This window comes from Onychomys torridus, chromosome 6 (genome assembly GCF_903995425.1).
Source record: "Onychomys torridus chromosome 6, mOncTor1.1, whole genome shotgun sequence".
In the NCBI taxonomy this organism is placed as follows: domain Eukaryota; kingdom Metazoa; phylum Chordata; class Mammalia; order Rodentia; family Cricetidae; genus Onychomys; species Onychomys torridus.
The window spans coordinates 30,807,423-30,826,765 of NC_050448.1; the positions used below are offsets into that span (position 1 = coordinate 30,807,423).

General features: G+C 46.4%; 1 protein-coding gene across 1 annotated transcript in view; it reads right to left on the reverse strand.

Moving 5' to 3' along the window:
• The window catches only part of Setd7 (SET domain containing 7, histone lysine methyltransferase), a 42,740-nt gene extending 24,129 nt beyond the window's left edge, over positions 1-18,611 (reverse strand). Inside the window, exons 1-2 of the mRNA XM_036190559.1 lie at positions 18,129-18,611; positions 8,258-8,387 (exon numbers count right to left, since the gene is read on the reverse strand). Of these exons, the coding sequence (XP_036046452.1) occupies positions 8,258-8,387; positions 18,129-18,168 (170 nt within the window). The 5' untranslated portion in view covers positions 18,169-18,611. The remainder of the gene's footprint in view (positions 1-8,257; positions 8,388-18,128) is intronic.
• Positions 18,612-19,343: the final 732 nt, after the last annotated feature.

Below are 19,343 nucleotides of genomic sequence, written 5' to 3' on the forward strand. Positions count from 1 at the left end.
CAGCTTACACTGGGGCATTAGCATTTCTGCTGTTAAACTCGACTCAACAGTGAGCATTGTGCTTCTCTCTGGGCTCTAAGCCTCTTGGATGGCTTGCATACAAGGCTCTTCAGTCACACAAGCATGGTTTAGCTTGTGCAAATGGCCATCTTCCTTCCAAGTCACTAATATTTTATTCTACAGTAGCAGTGATAACCGGCATCCAATCAAGAAACTCCCCTTTGATCCTGTTGGAAGACTGATGAGGACTGACTTTTGTTATACAGTCATGTGTCCCTTAAAGACAGGGACAGGCTCGGAAAAATGTGTCATTGGATGATTTTTATCATTATATGAACAACACAAGTATGCACAAACAAATCCAGGTGCTACAGCTGGCTCTTTACCTAGGTTACATGTTGATCTTGCAGGACTTCTGTGGCATAGGCTGTTCATGGAGTCATGTGTATGACACTCAACCAGACACATGTGCTCCTGTGCACACCCATGGACATAAAGGAATGGTAGGGTAAAGGAGGGAGACAGCAGGCTCAACCCTGCTCACCCCATCAGCAGCCTGATGAAGCCTGAGCACCATGGTGCTGGACCAGAAGAAAGCTCACAGCACACCCAAGGCCATTTTACCATCCTTCTCCTACTGCTGTCCTCAGAAGACACATTTGGGAAGTTCAGAAATATGTTTTCTGTCTAATATCCTCACACAATAGAAGTAAGTTTACCAAAAATATCATTTGTAATGAAGGGAAGAGTGGCTCAAACCATCTGTAATTTTGGGGGATGGGGTTTGAGACAGGGTTTCTCTGTGTAGCTTTGTGCCTTTCCTGGAACTCACTATGTAGACCAGGCTGGCCTCGAACTCACAGAGATCCACCTGCCACCACCACCCAGCTCCCATTTGTAAAATTTTAAATGTAAGTGTTAATAGGGCTCAGTGGGTAGAGGCACTTGCCTCCAATCCTAAGGATCTGCATTTGATTCCCTGGACACTCATCATACTCTGACTTCCACACACAGGCCTACCCCTCCGTCCACATAACAGATCCACAAAATGAACAAATGTAATTTACAGATTAAAACATAAATGCTAGATATTCAGAAACAATAAGCACACAACACATTCTGGGTAGGCAGGATAAACACACACCTTATGCCGGGACGAGCATACACTGTCCTGGGTTAAGGAGGACAAGCATGCATCCTGTCCTGGGCTAGGTAAGGTAAGTACGAATCATGTTCCGGGGCAGGTGAAGTGCAAAGCAAGGCACCGGGACTGAGCAGGCTGTCCCTGACTCTGCCGAGTGACATCCTGTCTCATGATTGAGAATGATCTGTAATTATGAAATGAAATGCACAGCCTGAACAGTGACAGCGTCTCATTTCATTGTAATGACACTATTTGTGGTCTCCCAAGGAGATAAATGGTTCTCTCCTGTTTGTTTGTGTTATCAATGACAAATAGGCTTATTAAATTCATGAATGGAATAAAGTATACTTTAACATAGCTTTTGCATAAATAATCAAAACTCCAAATTCAGTGAAGCCGAATTAATGAGATTCTACTGTCATTAGATTCACACAATTAAAAAGGAGAGCCTGCTTGGAGAAGGATTGCTAATCAGCAGATGGGGTGATGTGTGCAGTATAGGAAAGTGAGCCAGCCATCTCTCTTCATTTCTGGGAGGGACTATCAGGTAAGATACAAGATGGGCAGAGGCATCTCGATGAGTTGGAGACCTGTGCAGTCTACAAAGTGAGTTCCAGGACAGCCAGGAATATACAAAGAAACCTATTTTGAAACATGCCCCCCCCCCCCAAAAAAAAGATACAAGATACTCAGTGAAGTCTGAATTTTATACAGGTTATAAACTTCAGCAGGTGCATATCCCAATTATTGGATAGAAGATATAAATATAAAAAGTATGTTTTGCTGTTGTTGTTTGAAGTTTTAGTTTAATCAAATGTTCTAAGTTTTTATTTGCTAGCTCTGGCAACCTGTTTGATTTTAGATTCTCACCAGCATTCAAAATGTTCCTGTGTGTATTTGGGTATCGTCCCCACAGACAAACCTCATAGATTCATGACCAAATCTACAAGTCACAGGTGTCTCAGACAAGTTAAAAAATCAGCACAGACTTGCACGTTTCTTTGTGAGTGTGAGCTCCCGCGTGCCAGGGCTGGCACACGAGGTCAGAAGACAACTTTGGGGGTCAGTTCTTCCTCTCACTGTTGAGCTCAGAGCATCAGACAACTGCTTTTACCAGAGTCATAGTTCTGTTTTTGTTGGTTTTTTCCACACAGGGAAATATAGCCTTGACTGTCCTGAAACTCACCATATAGACCAGGATGGCCTCCAGCTCATGAGATCCACCTGCCTGAGTGCTGGGTCTAAGGGAGGCGCGCCTCCACACCCAGATCCACTGAGTTTTGATCTCAGTCCCGACCGTGTCCAATGGCTTGTCATTCATTGCCTGTGAGCCCATTCTCCCTTCCCTCTCAAGAGAACCCGTGGTTTTCCTCTTTGCCCAGCTGACTTAACACACACAGTGCAGTCTCTGAAGGCAGGGCAGTCAAGTGCTCTACAGCTCGGCTAAATTCCAGAGCCCTTAAAGCTACCTTTTTAGGGAGGTTAAGAAAGATGCTTCTCTTTTGTCAGTAATTTATGAATGACCCAACTGAATGGGAGAAGGAAGAAATCGATACCTTTTATGTTAAAAATAAAAAGCAATGTGTTCATTGTAACAGTCACCAAGCTACAGAAAGTATAGCTTTTCACTATTCTTATCCAGAATATTCAGTTGACATTTTTATGTGAACATCATGCATTTCCATTCTCTCTCGCATCCTCTTTCTCCCCATGCCCCATGTCACAGGGTCTCACTGGGTAGCCCAGGCTAGCTTCAACCTCAGGAACCTTCTGTTCTTTCCTTAGCGTTGGGGTTACAGTCTTGCAACACCATGCTTAGTTCTATATTTTGCTGTTGTCTGTTTTCAGACAAGGTCTCACTCACTCAGGCTGGCCTGGAACTCACTATGTAGCTGAGGATGAGTGTGAACTCTTGATCCTCCTTCCTCTACATCCCAAGAGCCGGAACTTGTAGACATAGGTCATCACTAATGGCTCCTGCTCTGTTTTAATTTTTTTTTTTCTTTTTATGTATGTATGTATGTGTGTGTGTGTGTTTGGGTGTGTATGTGCAGAGGCTAGAAGAAGGTGTCAGAGCTCTTGGGTCTGGGGTTACAGGTGGCTGTGAGCCATCTAATATGGGTGCTGGGAAGTGAACTTGGGTCCTCTGAAAAAGCAGCAAGTGTTCTTAACCATGGAGCCATCTCTCGAGGCCCGGTTTTAATGTTCTTAACCCATGCTACCTTTTACCTTTGTCAGGCTCCTCAGGATAATATTAAGAAATAACAAAAATGGTCATTGGATTGTTTGACTTTTTGGTAATGGCATTGGAAGCACACAACTGGAAAACTCAGGGGAAATGAAAACATCAGTTTAACCACACTTCTTTCTCCTCACATATACAGCCATTTTTTATTTTATGAGGTGCTAAGTTTCAAAAAACAGTTAAACTAGGAAATATAGCTTAAAACAGTGGAGAAATTTAGCAGCTGCTCACCTCAACTGATGCACCTGCATTATTTTATTTAAATATTACTGTATTTTCATTTGAAAGTCACCTCTGTGGTGTCTGAATACAGAAAGTATTTAGGAAGCTTGGCTTTTCTTCATGGTTTGAGGACTGAGAAGTTTCTGTCCTCCACCTCATGGGCCTAACCATTGTTCCATAACCTGTAGCTTGTGGACTGCACATGGCCTGGGACAGCTATGAACGTGGTCAACACCAAATATCAAGCTTGCTTAAAACTTAGGATTTTCTTTTTGTTGTTGATCTTTTTTTTTTCTTTTGGTAGCTGTATTATATCGTGATTTTCAAGTCTGAACTTTTGTAGATAATGATGCCGTGTCCAATACAAAAGGTTGGAGATGGCTGCTAGTGTGTCCTCGTCAATATAAGAGTTGAGAAAAAAACCTACAAATAAATCAGATTCTACTTTCAAGACCCACCTCTAACAAATTAAATTGTGGCTTGGTTGAAAACATTGTTCTAGCAATCATTTCATGTGGCTGTATTGGCATCTAATACTGCAAACCGAGGAAGGCGAAAGCCATCTCCAGCCAACACCTTTGGCCTCGGGAGGTGGGATGGGCAACAAAACACTTTCTGTAATCGGTCTGGCCATATGCTGGGCACCTTCAAAGTCTCTCTTGCCTTTGTTTTTATCCTTTCACAGAGGATGTGTGAGTCTAGAGAATCTGACGATCATCAAGGCTTAAAATAACAGCAATTAGCAAAATTTAGTTCTCTTTGTTAAAAGAAAGCCCTAAGAAGTATACTGCTATGGACTGAATGTTTACACCTCTGTAAAATCTGTGCATTGAAATCTTAATTCCCAATGGGGTTGTCCTTGGAGGTGAGATGTTGGTTACGAAGTCAGAGTCTTCCTGGGTGCACTTACTGCCCTTAGAAATAGACACTGGGGAGCTTGCTTTCTCTGGCTCCCTTCTCCAGCCTCTCTGGCAAGATAAGCAGACATCTGCAAGCCAGAAAGCAGGTCCTCATCAGACACCAATCTAACAGCTTTTGATCTAGAAGCTCTTAGCCCTCCAGAACTGAGAGATGAACACTGCCCCAGGTAGACATTGTCAGAACGGATTTGGAATGTGTGACACCAGTTGGTATCTGGTGCTGACCTGCTAGCTTGCTGATGGGGGTGGATGGTGGGGGAAACCACATCTTTTGGAGTAGTTGATGGGTGTGTAACTGTAGCAACATTAAGACATTTGACACCGATGTTTTTCCTAACAAGTAGTCTTCTAGGCCACTGGAGTCAATCAAGATTAGAGTAATCTCTGGACTGGTCACCAGCACCATCCACCCTCCCGCCGGCACTTGCCAGGGTGCCAAGCGTTCCAAGGTCTTGATTGCTTTTTTTCCTTCAAACCATTTATCCCCATCCTACAAATGAGAAAATAGGAGTCTGGGGAAGTCACTATCAAAGAAGATGACCCTTCAGGAACACCTTCATCAACTTCCTGGGCTCCTAGCAAGTGCTAAAACACCTAGAGAAAAGAAGCTAGCCTGTGCGGGTGCATGCCTTTAATCCCAGCACTCAGGAAGCAGGGGCAGGTGGATCTCTGTGAGTTCAAAGTCAGTCTGGTCTACAGAGCTAGTTCTAGGACAGCAGGGCTGTTACACAGAGAAACCCTGCCTCAGAAAACAAAACAAAACAAAACACCAACCAACCAAACAAACAAACCACCAAACAAACAAACAAACAATTTTAAGAAGTGACCTTAGCCGGGCAGTGGTGGCGCACGCCTTTAATCCCAGCACTCAGGAAGCAGAGGCAGGTGGATCTCTGTGAGTTCGAGGCCAGCCTGGGTTACAGAGTGAGTTCTAGGACAGGCTCCAGCTACACAGAGAAACCCTGTCTGAAAACAAAACAACAAGAACAACAACAACAACAAAAAAGAAAGAAAGAAAGAAAGAAAGAAAGAAAGAAAGAAAGAAAAAGATAAACAAAAAAAGAAGTGACCTTAAAGAAAACAAAGAAAGCATGGGAAAAAGGAAACAGATTCATCACTATTCCTCACTTCTGCTCAGAATGGAGTGCAGATGTAATAAAAAGGGTTGCCTCTAAAAGTAAACTTAGTCAGTGTTTCACACCTGTAATCTCAGCACTGGGAGGTAGAAGCAGGAGGATCAGGAGTCAAGATCATGCTCAGCTATATAGTGAGTGCAAGGCCAGCTTGGGCTATATGAGATCCTGTCTCAAAAAAAGGAAGGAAGGAAGGAAGGAAGAAAGGACACATCAGTACAGGAAGTCAATGACTTTGGGAGGCAGGGTGATAACTCAGTCGGCAAACCGCTTGCCTTGCAACATGAGGATATATATGCATTGGTCCCTTAGAACCCACTTAAAAAACAAAGCCAATGTGTTGGTGTGGATTTGGAATCTCTATCTAGCCTGCTTGGTGAGTTTCAAGCCAGGGAGAGATCCTGTCTCAAAACCAACAAACACAAAACACACCAAGATGTGGCCTTCCAGATAGCTCAGCGGGTAAAGTACTTGCCACCAAGCCTGATGACCAAACTTCATCTCTAGCACCCACATGCAGAGAACCAACTCCTGCAAGTTGTCCTCTGTCCTTCACACACTGGCATGTCTAGCCCCTCCCAATAAATAAGTTAGTGCAATAAAAAATTCCATAAAATCAAGATTCATGGCAGTGAGGAACAATAATGGAGCTTTTAATTCTCCACATGTGTGCACCACACACACGTACCATACATACACATATGACACATGTACACATATACACACACACATACATATATACACGCACAAAAGAAAATGACTTGGGTACAGAAAAATAAAGGCATGCAGTAGCAAATACTTTGGAAACTAGTTGGCATATTCAGGAGAAGCACTGACAATCAATATTTACACTCTGGGTTCTACGGCACACACTGGTTTCCAGTACTCTATGGGATGAGGCAGGAGGACAGCAGGTTTGAGGACAGCCAGGAGACTCGAAACAGCATTGAAAGAGCAGGAGAATAAGCTCAGTGGTAGAATACTTACTTGCCTGGCATCATGAGACCCTGGGTTCAGTCCCCAGTTCCGAGGAATAACCATATATATAATGTTAACTCGCTTTTGTCTCGGGCTACAGACCACACGACTCCCTGATATCACCATTCCACAGCCTGAAAGTAGAGGCTTCTGGGTTTGTTTGACTTTTCTTTTTCTTCTTCCAGTCCTAGGCTAGTGACAAGTTCTGGCTCTAGGTTTACACATTTTGGTGAAACTGAGAACAGTTAAACTGTACTAAACATCCAGATTAGAGGTGACGATCAGAGGTGCAGATATCAAAGCATTCTCAGTACCAGAAAAACATTTCCACAGTGTCCTCAGGACTATACACATCCAGTGTCAGGCTGCAGACCGTGTGGCTCCTGGTGGGGAGTCTTGGTCCCTACCTGCTTACTAAGGGCTCTGTTTCTTGTGTCTAACAGGGAGTTCGTTTTTTGGCACACTTGGCTCAAATATTCAGTCTAGCCCAAACTCAGTGTAGCTCATTAATGCTCTTCTACACCAGGTCTGTAAAGCCAGTAGGTAAATGCCACTGAATACAATCAATTTACTGGATTATTTTCCCTAAGAGTCAGTCAGTTATTGGCAATCCTTATCTAACTACCAAATTTGAAGTATGAATATGCTCATGCGTGTGCCTGTGTGTGTACGTGCAGCCATCTGGATAAATTCTAACTTGTTTCCAGCTCCACATCCACGTGGCCAGGACTTTACTACCATTGTCCTAAAGGAGCCAGTTAAGGGAAGGCGTCGGAAAGCACAGTAGATGTCACAGACGAATCCTGCACTCAAGGAAACTCTCCTCAGGCGGGGAGGGGAAATAAGACATTTCCAAAAACATACATTGTGAAATGAATACAAAAATAATCTGGGCATAAAATAAAAATTAACAGTTTCTACTTAAAGAGCTTGGGTTAAATTGTCATGGAAATGGAGTAGGAGAATTACTTTCCGGACAGAGGGATTCTGAAAGAGAAGGCACCGATACCGACACCTTGAAAAAGAAAGACCTGTGGGGACCAGTGGGTATTGTATTTGTGTGTGTGTGTGTGTGTGTATACAATGTATGAGTATGTGTGTATGTATGATGTGTGTGCCTGTGCACATGGCTGTGTGTGAGTGTGGACCATGGTACATGTGGAGGCTGGAGGACAACCTTGGGTGTCAGCTCTTGTTCTGGCTTGTGTGATGTCATTGAGCTATGTCACAGTTTTTGAACTGTATTTCTTTCTTTCTTTCTTTCTTTTTTTTTTTTTTTTTTTGAGCTGAGGACCGAACCCTTGAACTGTATTTCAAATGAATCTGTGCAAGATGGGGCCCCCTGAATCTGGCTTGGCAGAACATCACTGGACAGACACATGCCAGGCTCAGCACACCTTAGGCTGGCTCTTGCACAGCCACCACCACCACCATTTCTGGTCACCAGAGCCTTGCACACATGTTGGGGTTACTCTCTCACCTTTTGCAGGAGGTGTATACAAACTTTTAATTGAATTCTTGCATTTGTATCATTCCTTCTTTTGAAATAGTTGGAGACACCCCCCACCCCACCTTCCCCAACCCTAAACAAAACAGACCAGCGAGCCAGGGCTACCTGCCGTCAAAGAAGAAGAACTTCCCGCGTCCATTCTTTTCTCCATGCACGAAGTTGCCCTCAAATCTGTCTGTGGAGGAGTAGGTGACGGTACAGAATCCATGTGGTAATCCATCATCATCCAGGTGCCCTGGGGAAAGAGGGACACAGGCCACACCTTAACACCAGCCACATGATGCAACCGCCGTCAGCTCAGAACTGCCAAAAGTGCCCATTCTTTGCACGGAGGCCAGAAGAGGGCATTAGATTCCCCTGCATCTGGACTTACAGATGGTGGTTCAGCTGCTCAGCATGGGTGTTGGGAGCTGAACTCAAGTCATTGGCAAGAGCAGCAAGGACTGTTAACTGCTGAGGCATCCGTTGCTCCAGCCCCGGCTTCTGTGTCTTGAAAGGACTACGCATGCAGAACTTCATGAACTGACTGGTCCACACACACAAAAAGGCCCGGGCACATTTGAGGACATGGAGTTTGTACCAGCTTGTCTTTTCTCTGGGACTTGGACTTATTATCAGTAGGACCATCTGCAGAACTGGTTACCACTTCCCCATAGTACTTAAGTTTGGAATGAAGGTCCCAGCTTCTCACCTTCAACTGAAATGTGGCTCAGATGGCACCGAGTTATAAAGTCTTATTGTCACATCCACTACTCCTCAGCTCTTACATGTTGCAAGCATGCAATATGATTTTACATGTCATCCTAGAGGATGGTATTGAGCACTAGTGGAGTCTGGACACACCATTTTATTTACATTCAGATAACAAAGGAGAGAGTCACGTGTCTAAAACTGCAAGAATAGTTAATTCTCTGTTACCGAGAGTCCTTCTAAGCTTAAACTTAAGCTAACGCTAAGTGCTCTACTTTAGAAAAATCATTTCAGCTTTGAGTGTCTAAGGTAGCCTTTCATACTCCCTGTGTCAGAGGGCTTATGTTTAAGTGGAGATGAACATGCCCACATTGCTACTGAAATAGTGATCTTGGACCCCAGGAACAGTCCTTACACTCACCTTTGACCTCCTGGTGCTTCCTGGTTGCCGACTACACAGCCTGAAGATCATATCTGGAGTCAGTGTCTAGGGCTCTGGGTGCTTTGTTACCACCTACATGTTTTGCAGGAACCCCTCATTAGCGTCCCCCCCCTCATCTGGGTGAGTAGATTTTGCAGCAGTGAGTGAAAATGAACGCAGAAAACTCTACTGTCTTTTCCCTCGGGTTGACAACCTGGATCATGGGTGAAAATATTAAACACTGTGCAATGCAGGGACATTAACTACAAACATGTGGCTTCCAGAGGGTTCGCTGGCATGCAAACACAAACCTGGTCACCACAGTGAATGTTTTTAGCTCCTGAAACTTATATTTTAAGACGATAGGCTACCAGGCTAAGGAAGGACTTAGTGACAGAGTACTCAGATAGCATGCCTGAGAATGCAAACAATCCCCGACACCGGAAGACAAAAATCAGAAAAAGACAGAAGTCATAAAGAAAGCAGGAGTCAAAAAGAATAAAATGTTCTTTTTGTTACTGACTACTACACCATAAAATAACAACAAAAAAATACAATGCTTTATCGCTCTATCTGACTCTATACGGAACCTAGAACATAGTACAACAATACATGCTACTATTTATTTGTTTACTTATGTGCATGTGTGGGCCTGGTTGAGTTTATGTGTACTATACACATGTAGGAACCTTCAGAGGCCGGAAGAGGCCATTGGATCCCCTGGAACTGCAGTTACAGGTGATAAGCCGTCATGTGAGTGCTGGGAACCTAAGGGCCTCCACAAGAGCAAGTGGTACTCTTAGCATGAGCCTTTTCTCCAACAGTACATGGCTATGTGAACACACCACAGCCATGCAGCTGTACATGGCTATGTGAACACACCACAGCCAGACAGCTGTACATGGCTATGTGAACACACCACAGCCATGCAGCTGTACATGGCTATGTGAACACACCACAGCCAGACAGCTGTACATGGCTATGTGAACACACCACAGCCAGACAGCTGTACATGGCTATGTGAACACACCACAGACAGATAGATGTACATGACTATGTGAACACACCACAGACAGGTTAGTTCTCTCTCTCTTTTTTTTAAAAGATTTATTTATTTATTATGTACACACAAGAGGGTGCCAGATCTCATTACAGATGGTTGTGAGCCACCATGTGGGTGCTGGGAATTGAACTCAGGACCTTTGGAAGAACAGTCAGTGCTCTTAACCTCTGAGCCATCTCTCGAGCCCTAGTTCTCTTCTTTAAACACAAACTTTTCCTACAAGGGTCAAGGAATCAATGGTCAGCAGGTAACTAGTCCAAAATTGCTTTCTTTTGGTAGAAAAACATCATTACATGATGTAATTCTGACCCTTGAGTCATTCGAAATAATTTGGACACCTCTTTTCTAACTATCTACTGATGACATTCTTTTATGGAGACAGATCAAATTTACTTTTTTCTCTTTTAATAAAAAAAATACTCAATATAGAGCTAAAAGCTTCCTCTTATGAAACATTGAAATCAATTAAATGTGGCCATTAACATTCCTATGAATTTAGTGTCCTACTTTTGATAGAGGGAGAGATATCAGAATAATTAGGTTAGTCTCTCAGGAGAGTAATTACTGATGGGTTGGAGATACTCTCACATGGGGGAAAAGGTCCACACACTTCAGACTTTAAACAGTGGTTGTTAATAAAATTGTTTTTCCACTTCTGATCAAGAGAAACATTATGGTAAACATGAACACCAAGGGGAGAGAAGACAGCGTGATCCTTCCTCCTTCCCTTCCTCCCTCGTCCTAGTTCTGAATCAATGCTGAAGGTGTGCCGTCCTCTGCACTGAACTCAGATATTAAAGAAAAATGAAAGGCGTTGTGTAACTGAAAGCAGCCAGAGGTCAGTTCTGACTCTGGGTGAGAGGATGCCAAAATCTCAGCCCTGTTCCATTTGGACCCCTTCTGCAACAGGCCCGTGGAGAAGGAGCCCCTTCACTCTTTCCTAGAGGATTGCTGAATGGCAGCCACTTCTCAGGTGACCTTGTGCACTTAGAAGAAGATCTGTGGACGGGTGGCCATTCTCTGCTAGTCTAGCTGCGTATGCAAGTTCTCAAAGCTGTCAGACCTCAGCAGGATTCCCATCTTGACTTTTGCATCCCTAGGTGCAGGCAATGGAAAGAATTAGAAACTAGAGAGAATATCCGAAACTCCCATTCTTATTGTTTCCTGGGCATTGTAAAACTGCTAAGCAGCTACCCCGAACATCAGCAAAGCCAAAGGCTGGGCATGGTAGTAAAAGCTTGCTCTCTTCCTGCTGGGGATCAAGAGTTCACAGGCGGTCTCAGCACACAGCAAGTTTGAGGCCAGCCTGGGCTGCACAACGTTCTGTCTCTAACACAAAACACAACAGAACAGAACGGAACAGAACAAACAGCCCCAGTCAAAACAATAACAACAAAAAGACTTGCAAAGCAGAAAAGGCTAGGGAAGAGATTAGGTTGTTCCAATCCTGTTGCCTTTGACTGTCCGTGCTGGGAGGGATCTTGGCACAATTCTTATTCAAATGCTGCTGGGACAACAAGGTTATGTGGTCTCACAACCTGAGCAGCCAGCCTGCCGGAGAGGAGGTTACCATCCAGAGAAGAAAACAGTGAAGCTACTTTTTGGGGCAGTGGGGGGGCTAAGCTAAGTGCTTTCTTGTTACCTCTTTTAAATCTCCCAACAGATGAACTACACATTACCATGTGACCTGCAAGAGAATGCTGATCACTCTAAATGAAAAGCCGCTGCCTCAAACCCACCAATCCCTTTTTGTCTAGAGAAAGGCCAACAGACTGGGCCCTCTTTCTCCTTTCTGATGGCAGAAGGAGGTAGGTAGGTAGCTCTAAGCGCTGGAGACACCCCATGGCAGGTACAGGGCTTTCTGCTCTATCCCGAGGACCCGATTCCAACGCCACATTGGGCTGCTCACAATGCCTGCAACTCCGGCTCCAGGGGACCCCCCCCCTCCTGCCTTTCCGGGGCACCAGTATACACGTAAATAATAGGAGTAATTTAAAAAGAAAGTGAAACTGTTTAGGGGGACAGAAGAGACCAAGGGGAAGGCAGGGGAGTATGGGACAATATATTCCACATACACCACATACTTGTATGAAAATACTCTTACAGAACCCAGTACCAAGTATGATGAAAAGGAACTATATATTTTTAAAAAATCAGTGTTTCAAGTTTTATGACCATGTTAATGACTGTGCACTAGTGAGCCAAAGGGTGTACTGTGATTTTGTATCTTCTCATATAACTTTTCAACTTCAAAAATTATCTTTAAAAACAAACAAACGAATGAATAAGACCACTCGCAGCGCCCAGGCTGCTTACAGCAGGAGATTTGGTGGACAGGCTGCGGAAAATTGCCAAGATTCCCAATCAGACCCTGGTTGGGAACGCCTATCCTTTGCCCGTGTTGCCTAACTCAGTGTGGAAACTCTAGTCCTCGCTGAAGCCTATAGAATGCGCCGAGTCAGCCAACCCCCTTCCAGGCCAGTTCCCACTACACAGAAGGCGGGCACCAGGCCCACACAACAGGCCAAGTTCACTGGAATGACCGCTTTGTGCTAATCACACAGTCCCAGCAAGCAAGCCACCCAGGATCTGTCCACAGACAGACTGAATGGTAGCCAAGGAAAAGTAACCTGCCTAATTTTCCCCCCAATTTTGTTCTAAATATTTTTATCTACCAAATGAATAGAATGTTAAAAATTTCCCCCTGAAGTTACCTCTGAGCAGAGGTTTTGTTTTTTCTTCTTAACTCGATAAGCTTAGTCTGTTACAGTACTGGCTGTGGATGGGAGATGGGCCCCTGACCATCTCCCACTTACTCAGAGATCTGACAATGCTGTGTTTCTGTTTCCCTCGGAACAAGAGACCCTGATCTATGTGTACATACTGCTAGTTGTGCTGACAAAGCACTGCTCCTCCCCTCCCCCCACAAAGATCATTTAAGAAAAGACAAGCTTATTAATGCAAGGAGCGTGCCTTCCTCGTGATGTATTCCCAGGGGCAGTGAAAGGTTCAGGAGCTCGACCGTCAGCTGGTGAGGGTCGCAGTTTTCATGTGTGGCCCACTACGGGAATGGGTACAGTCAGGACTCAGCACACTGTCCCAGGCACACAACAGAGATGCATGTAAGACACAGACAGGATCGGACCGTTCATGGTTGGGGTTGTTAATAAAAAGAAGCTTTACTGTTTTGAGACTGTTGGGGCAATAGAACACAGAGCTACTCGTTTTCACCTTGGTCCTTGCTCTGAGGACTCTGATGCTTTCCCTCAGTGTGTCTAGGCATCTCCAGGCTGTTCTTTTTTTCTTTCTGCCCTCATAACTACACATCTGACACCACAAGAGCCTCCAGGCAATGGCCTCAGCCCTCCAACTGCAGACCACATCGGGCAATCAAGCAGAGCTCTAACCCTGTTACACTTCGCTCCATAGCCTCCGTCCCTTCATCCAGCCGACGCCCTCAGCCTGTGACCCAGCGTCCTGTTCCCATCTCCCCCTTGGGTGCCATTTCTTCTTTTCAGCCCCACGTTTCAGCTAGAGTGAAAGAGTATCTTCTGGACGGGCCAATCAATTCCTCTCACCTTTAGACTCCGGTTCAAGCCTGCCTCCTCTTCCGGGAAGTCTTATCCTGTCTACTTCTCTAGGCTGCCAGGAAGTGTGTGTGTGTGAGTGTGTGTGAGTGTGTGCGTGTGTGTGTGTGTGCGCGCGCGCGCGCGTGTGTGTGTGTGTGTGTGTGTGTGTGTGTGTGTGTGTTCTTGCAGAGACCTGGGGTTCAATTCAAATCACAAGCAAAACATTCATATACATAAAATAAATGAATCTAAGCAAAAAAAATTTTTTTAAAGGGGGAAATACTTTTAAAAGATAAGAAGATACAGCTGAGTATGGTAGTTCATGTCATCATTCTGCATTTAGGAAGCTGAGGCAGGTGGACTGGACTACAGAGTGAGTTCCAGGCCAGCCTGTGCTATATAATGACTTTAGGCTAGCCTGGGCTATAAAATACAGAGGGGGACATTGTTAGGAAAGAAAGAAATGAAGGAAAGAAGGAATAAATGTAAGTCAACAGGCATTAGAAATAATAGTAGGGTGCTGGGTGGCGGGTGGCACACGCCTTTAATCCCAGCATTCAGGAGGCAGAGCCAGGCAGATCTCTGTGAGTTTAAGGCTAGCTTGGTCTACAGAGCAAGACCCACGACAGGCACCAAACCTACACAGAGAAATCCTGTCTTAAAAACAAAACAAAACAAAAAACAAAAAACAAAAAAACCCAAAAAACAAAAAAACAAACACCAGTAGGGCAGTTGACAAAGGAATCGATTTCTCAAGTCTAGCCTATCTCCCTTCTTTGACAGGTATTCTGAACCTCTTCTCTAAGTTTCTCTGTGAAATGAGGATAATATAGTATCCACCTCCTAAGACGGATGGATAATGTCTGAGAAGCACTTAGCACAGGCTCTGCACACAATGAGAGCTAAACAATTACAGAGATGATGATAATAATAGCCGTGACAAGGAAGCCAGCAAGAAGACAGTGTGCGTGCAGAGTTGAGTAGCTGGTGTTGAACCCAGACTAGTTTCTATTTAGGAAGTGATCACAGCCATTTATACCGGTTCAGAGATGTGTATTAGATTTTAAGCAAAGAGCAGTGCCAAGTGCCAAGGCCCAAGGATGCAGTTTCCTGCAAGCACACACTTGCTCCAGGCACCCTGCAAACCTGAGCCTGAGACGAGGCTTTTTTCTTTTCTTTTCTGACTTTTATTTTATTTTATATGTGTGAGTGGTACTGTGCACAGAACTGGAGTTACTGATGGTTGTGGGTTGCCATGTGGGTGCTGGGAACCGAATCCAGGTCCCCTGCAAAAACAAATGAAATGCCTGTTAAGCACCAACCCTCTTCTCTACCTTTTTCCCCCTTTCTTTCTTTTTTTAAAAGATAGAACGTAACTATTGGTCCAGGCTCTGTTAGTCTATCTCTGCTAGTATCCCAGCCTTAAGTGATGCTCTGCCTCAGCCCTCCAAGCACCTGGGATTACACATATGCCCCACAATTCCTGGCTTTCCTAAGGACTTTAAAATCTTAAAAGTTACTTTTGGGCTGGGGTATGTAGCTCAGTGGCATATTGCTTGCCTAACACACACATCAAAATCAATAAATAAAATTTTGTTATTGTTCTTTTAAACATCCAGCTGCTCACATCTGTAATCCCAGCACTCAGGTAGAGGAATGCTCAAAGTTTGAAGCCAGCATGGGCTACAGAGATCTTCCGTTTCAAAATAAAATAAAGCCACAAGAAGCAAAACAAGAAAGTTATTCTACTTCTTTACTTTTAGGTAAAATTGACTGACTACCCAAGACTGCCAGGGTTTGAGCCTGCTGTGGTAGCATAATTATTAATGGTGCCTTTCTTGCTCAAATGAACTCCTGACTTATAGTAACACTGTCTGCTCAGCCTATCCAACAAGCCTCCCTGTTTATGTAAAGAAATTTGAATCCACTGGAATAGCTCACAACCAACATGGAAACATCCTTTTTTTGAAACATACTTTTAAAATTATTATTTTGAGACAGGGTCTCACGTAGTTCAGGCTGGCTTTGAATTTGCTATGCAGCTAAGGATGACCTTGAACTCCTGATCTCTTGCCTCCTGTCTCCACCTCCACATGCAAGCATGTGTGCTGCCAGGCCAGGTTTTTGTTCATATGCCAATGCTAGGATCATAAATATCAGGGCACATTTTCTAAACAGCAACACAGGGGAAGGTGACTTAGTCTGGGGCACTATCTGTGATGAATGTTTTGTTTTAATTTTAAGTAAAAACAAAATAAAACAACAACAAAAATAATAAAAAAAAGAGGAGGGCCTGGAGAGATGGCTCAGTAGTTAAGAGCACTGATTGCTCTCCCAGAGGACCTGAGTTCAATTCCCAGGACCCACATGGCAGCTCACAACTGTCTGTAACTCCAGTTCCAGGGGATCTGACATCCTCACACAGACATACATGCAGGCAAAACACCATTGCACATGGAATAAAAATAAATAAGTTTTTAAAAACCTAAAAATATACTATTTTTAAAAAGGGAGGATGGGTTGGGGATTTAGCTCACTGGTAGAGTGCTTGCCTAGTAAGCTCAAGGCCCTGGGTTCGGTCCTCAGCTCTGGAAAAAAAAAAGGGAGCAATCAAAGCAACACTAGCAATCTGCTAAGAACTTTTTTCCTATTGTAACAGAAAGGTACACCAAGTCAGTAACTTGAAAGTTAAAGAAGGCTTCCTAGGGTTGAGTCCGCTGGGCCTCACTAAATCTCAACTTTGAGTTTACTTAGAGAAATATAAGCTTTGTGAATTCATAACATTTCTAGTTTCTTCTAAAGTTACAAGGAAAACCATGCACTTTAAAATTGTTTTTTAAAACTAAATGAAGAAATAAGTTTTATAACTTAAATTAGAATGGATGCCTTTCCAAGAATTCAAACAAAAAATGATTCCACTTCATCTCACCCTAATCCTCCAGCAGCCTGTAAAAGCAGTTATGTTTATGAGCACATCAAAATGGGACGTCTCCCAATGTAGCACTAACAAATGCATATCCATATGCATTGTGAAGCTCCTCCACTTTATTTTTCTTTATCGTTTGTCAGAACCTGTTTATACAAATTAGATCAAAACCAGATTCAACCAGCGACTTTAAAATTATTTACTGAGATGCTCCGTTTAACAAATCCCAGAACACCACCACTCAATCTTGCAAAACATCACAGGCACATTATCTGGGATAGGATAAAATAAATAATAAACACGCTAAAGAGTGTTTTACGTGTTCATTGTTACAAAATCATAACCTCTCACGACACAAACAACGAGGTTGTATAACGTCCCCACCGCGTCTTTTAGAAGTTGGGGGCTAAAAAAAGAGGCGGAGAAACTCAGCAAAACATTGATGGCGACAAAATTCGGGGGAGGGGTGCTCGAGAAGGGGCGGAGAAACCTGACACCCAAGCGGTGATATCACCCGAAGCCAACAGCTCGGAATTCAGAAAGTTGTGTCACCCAGCAATTCGGTTCCCGGCTTGAGCGCCCGCACCCTGCTCGGAAGCAGGGAGGGGGAGGGAGCGGGTGGCTGAGTTCGCCCGGGGGCAACGCAGACCCGGGCTGGCCGCCTCCGGGACGCCGAGCGTTCGAGCCCGGTGGGGAGCGGTAGTATGCACTACCTAGCAATGATTTCATCCCCCCCCCCCCCCCCCCGGAGCGGCCGGAGCTGCCATGTGCCTGGTGTGCAGCCCGGTGCGTCGCGATGGGAGACCCACCTAGACACGGCCCTGGTGGCCACGGGACGCAGCAACTCAGCCAGGAAAGGGCAGGCGGTCGGAGAGGGGAAGTCGAGGTGGCTGAAACGCGGCTGCTCCGCGGAGATCGCCGGCCTCAAGGGACTGCCCTCCGGCGCCCTCCCCCTCCTCCATCCCCTACAAGGACCGAGGCCAAAGAGCTGGGGCAGCTTCGCAACTCCCAGGGAGGATGCTACTGTAGCCGGTCGGGATGCCGGGGCCGAGCCTTCCCAGGGCCTCGGACTCCGCGGGGGGCCCCATTCCCCGCCTGTGCCCCGCCGCGCCCCGCGCGCTCCCGGCGGCGGGGCGGTGGCAGTGCAGCCCCCGCCCGAGCCGAGCGACCGGCCACCCGGCTTGGGGACCGCGGTGACCACCGGCGCGGCCCGGCCCGGCGCGCGTCGCAGACCGCCACTCTTTTGGCGCTCGCGGCCCCAGGCGCTTCCCCCACCCCCCCAGGTCCTGGAGAAATGCCGGTCGTACCTTCCACGGCTTCCTCCACCATCTCGTCGTCGCTATCCATGGCGGCTGCGACCCTGCCCAGCACCGGGCCGTGCGGCCGGTTCCCGTCCCTCCGGGTGCTCGCGGCGGCTGAGCGAGCGCCGGGGCTAAGCCCTGCGAGTTTGGAGGAGGAGGAGGGGGAGGAAGAGGAGGAGCAGTCGGGGCGGCTCGCGCTGCCTCCCCCTACAGTCCTTTCAATTCCTCGGCCTGCCGCCGCTGCCGCAGCCGCCGTCCCTCCTCCCTTCGTCCCCGGTCCCCGAGGCTCCGGGGTGCAGCCGCCGCTGCAACTTTCTCCTGTGATACCCCCTCTTTGTTATGGAGCAGCTGATCCGCTGACATCACCCGGCGCCGGTGCGCTCCCTCCCTCGTTGATTGACAGTTCCCTGTCCTTTCCCAGAAGTGAGGCTCCTTAGAACCGAAGGCGCTTCGGGGCCGCGCCGCCTCTGCTAGGCTGTGGGCAGGCCCGGCGGCGTTTTACCTTTTGCCTGGGCGCGGTGCGCGACAGCCACGCGGTCCTGGTAGCCGCCGGCTGCTCGGTAGCACTGGGGATCGCGGTGGTATCCGCCCTGGGGTTGGCGGGGGCTCGGAGCGCGGCCACCGGTGACTTGGAAATGCGCGGTGCAGGGTTTTCCCCACCACGATCCCCCTCCAGGATAGCTAGAGCTCACGCCGAGCTAAGGGAGCCTTTCTGATGCACCTGAGCCTCGACTTCCTCTCGCCCTCATGCTCAAGCCTTCACCCGGCTTGCCACTACCCGGAGCTACGAAGTGCGGCGCGCACAAGGAGCGCAGGTGCCCCCCATGGCCCAGCTTCGCTTCCACAATCCAGTTTCCCAGACTCCAAGGGGGCGACCTGCGCTCGGGATTCCGCCCGACTGCAGGTCCCACCCAAAGAGTCCCCAGTCTGCACCCTCTTTAGCATCTCCAGGCCCCTGGGGAGATTCAGGAATTCACCAAACCCACATGGCAGCAGGCTGGTGGTAATCAGGCCTCACCCGAGGCTTGGCAGGTTCCCTCTCGCCCTTGTCTTGGAGATGGAGCCACCAAGTGGAGAGCTGAAGCCAGGACCCCGTGTCTAGCGCGCCTCCTGTCGCCTCCTGTCCTGTCCGTGTGATGTCCCTAGATGTCTTTCTGGTTTCTCCAAGTGCCAACCACTTCGCAGATTCAGGCGTCTTTGAGGGAAGAAAACCCGGCTCCC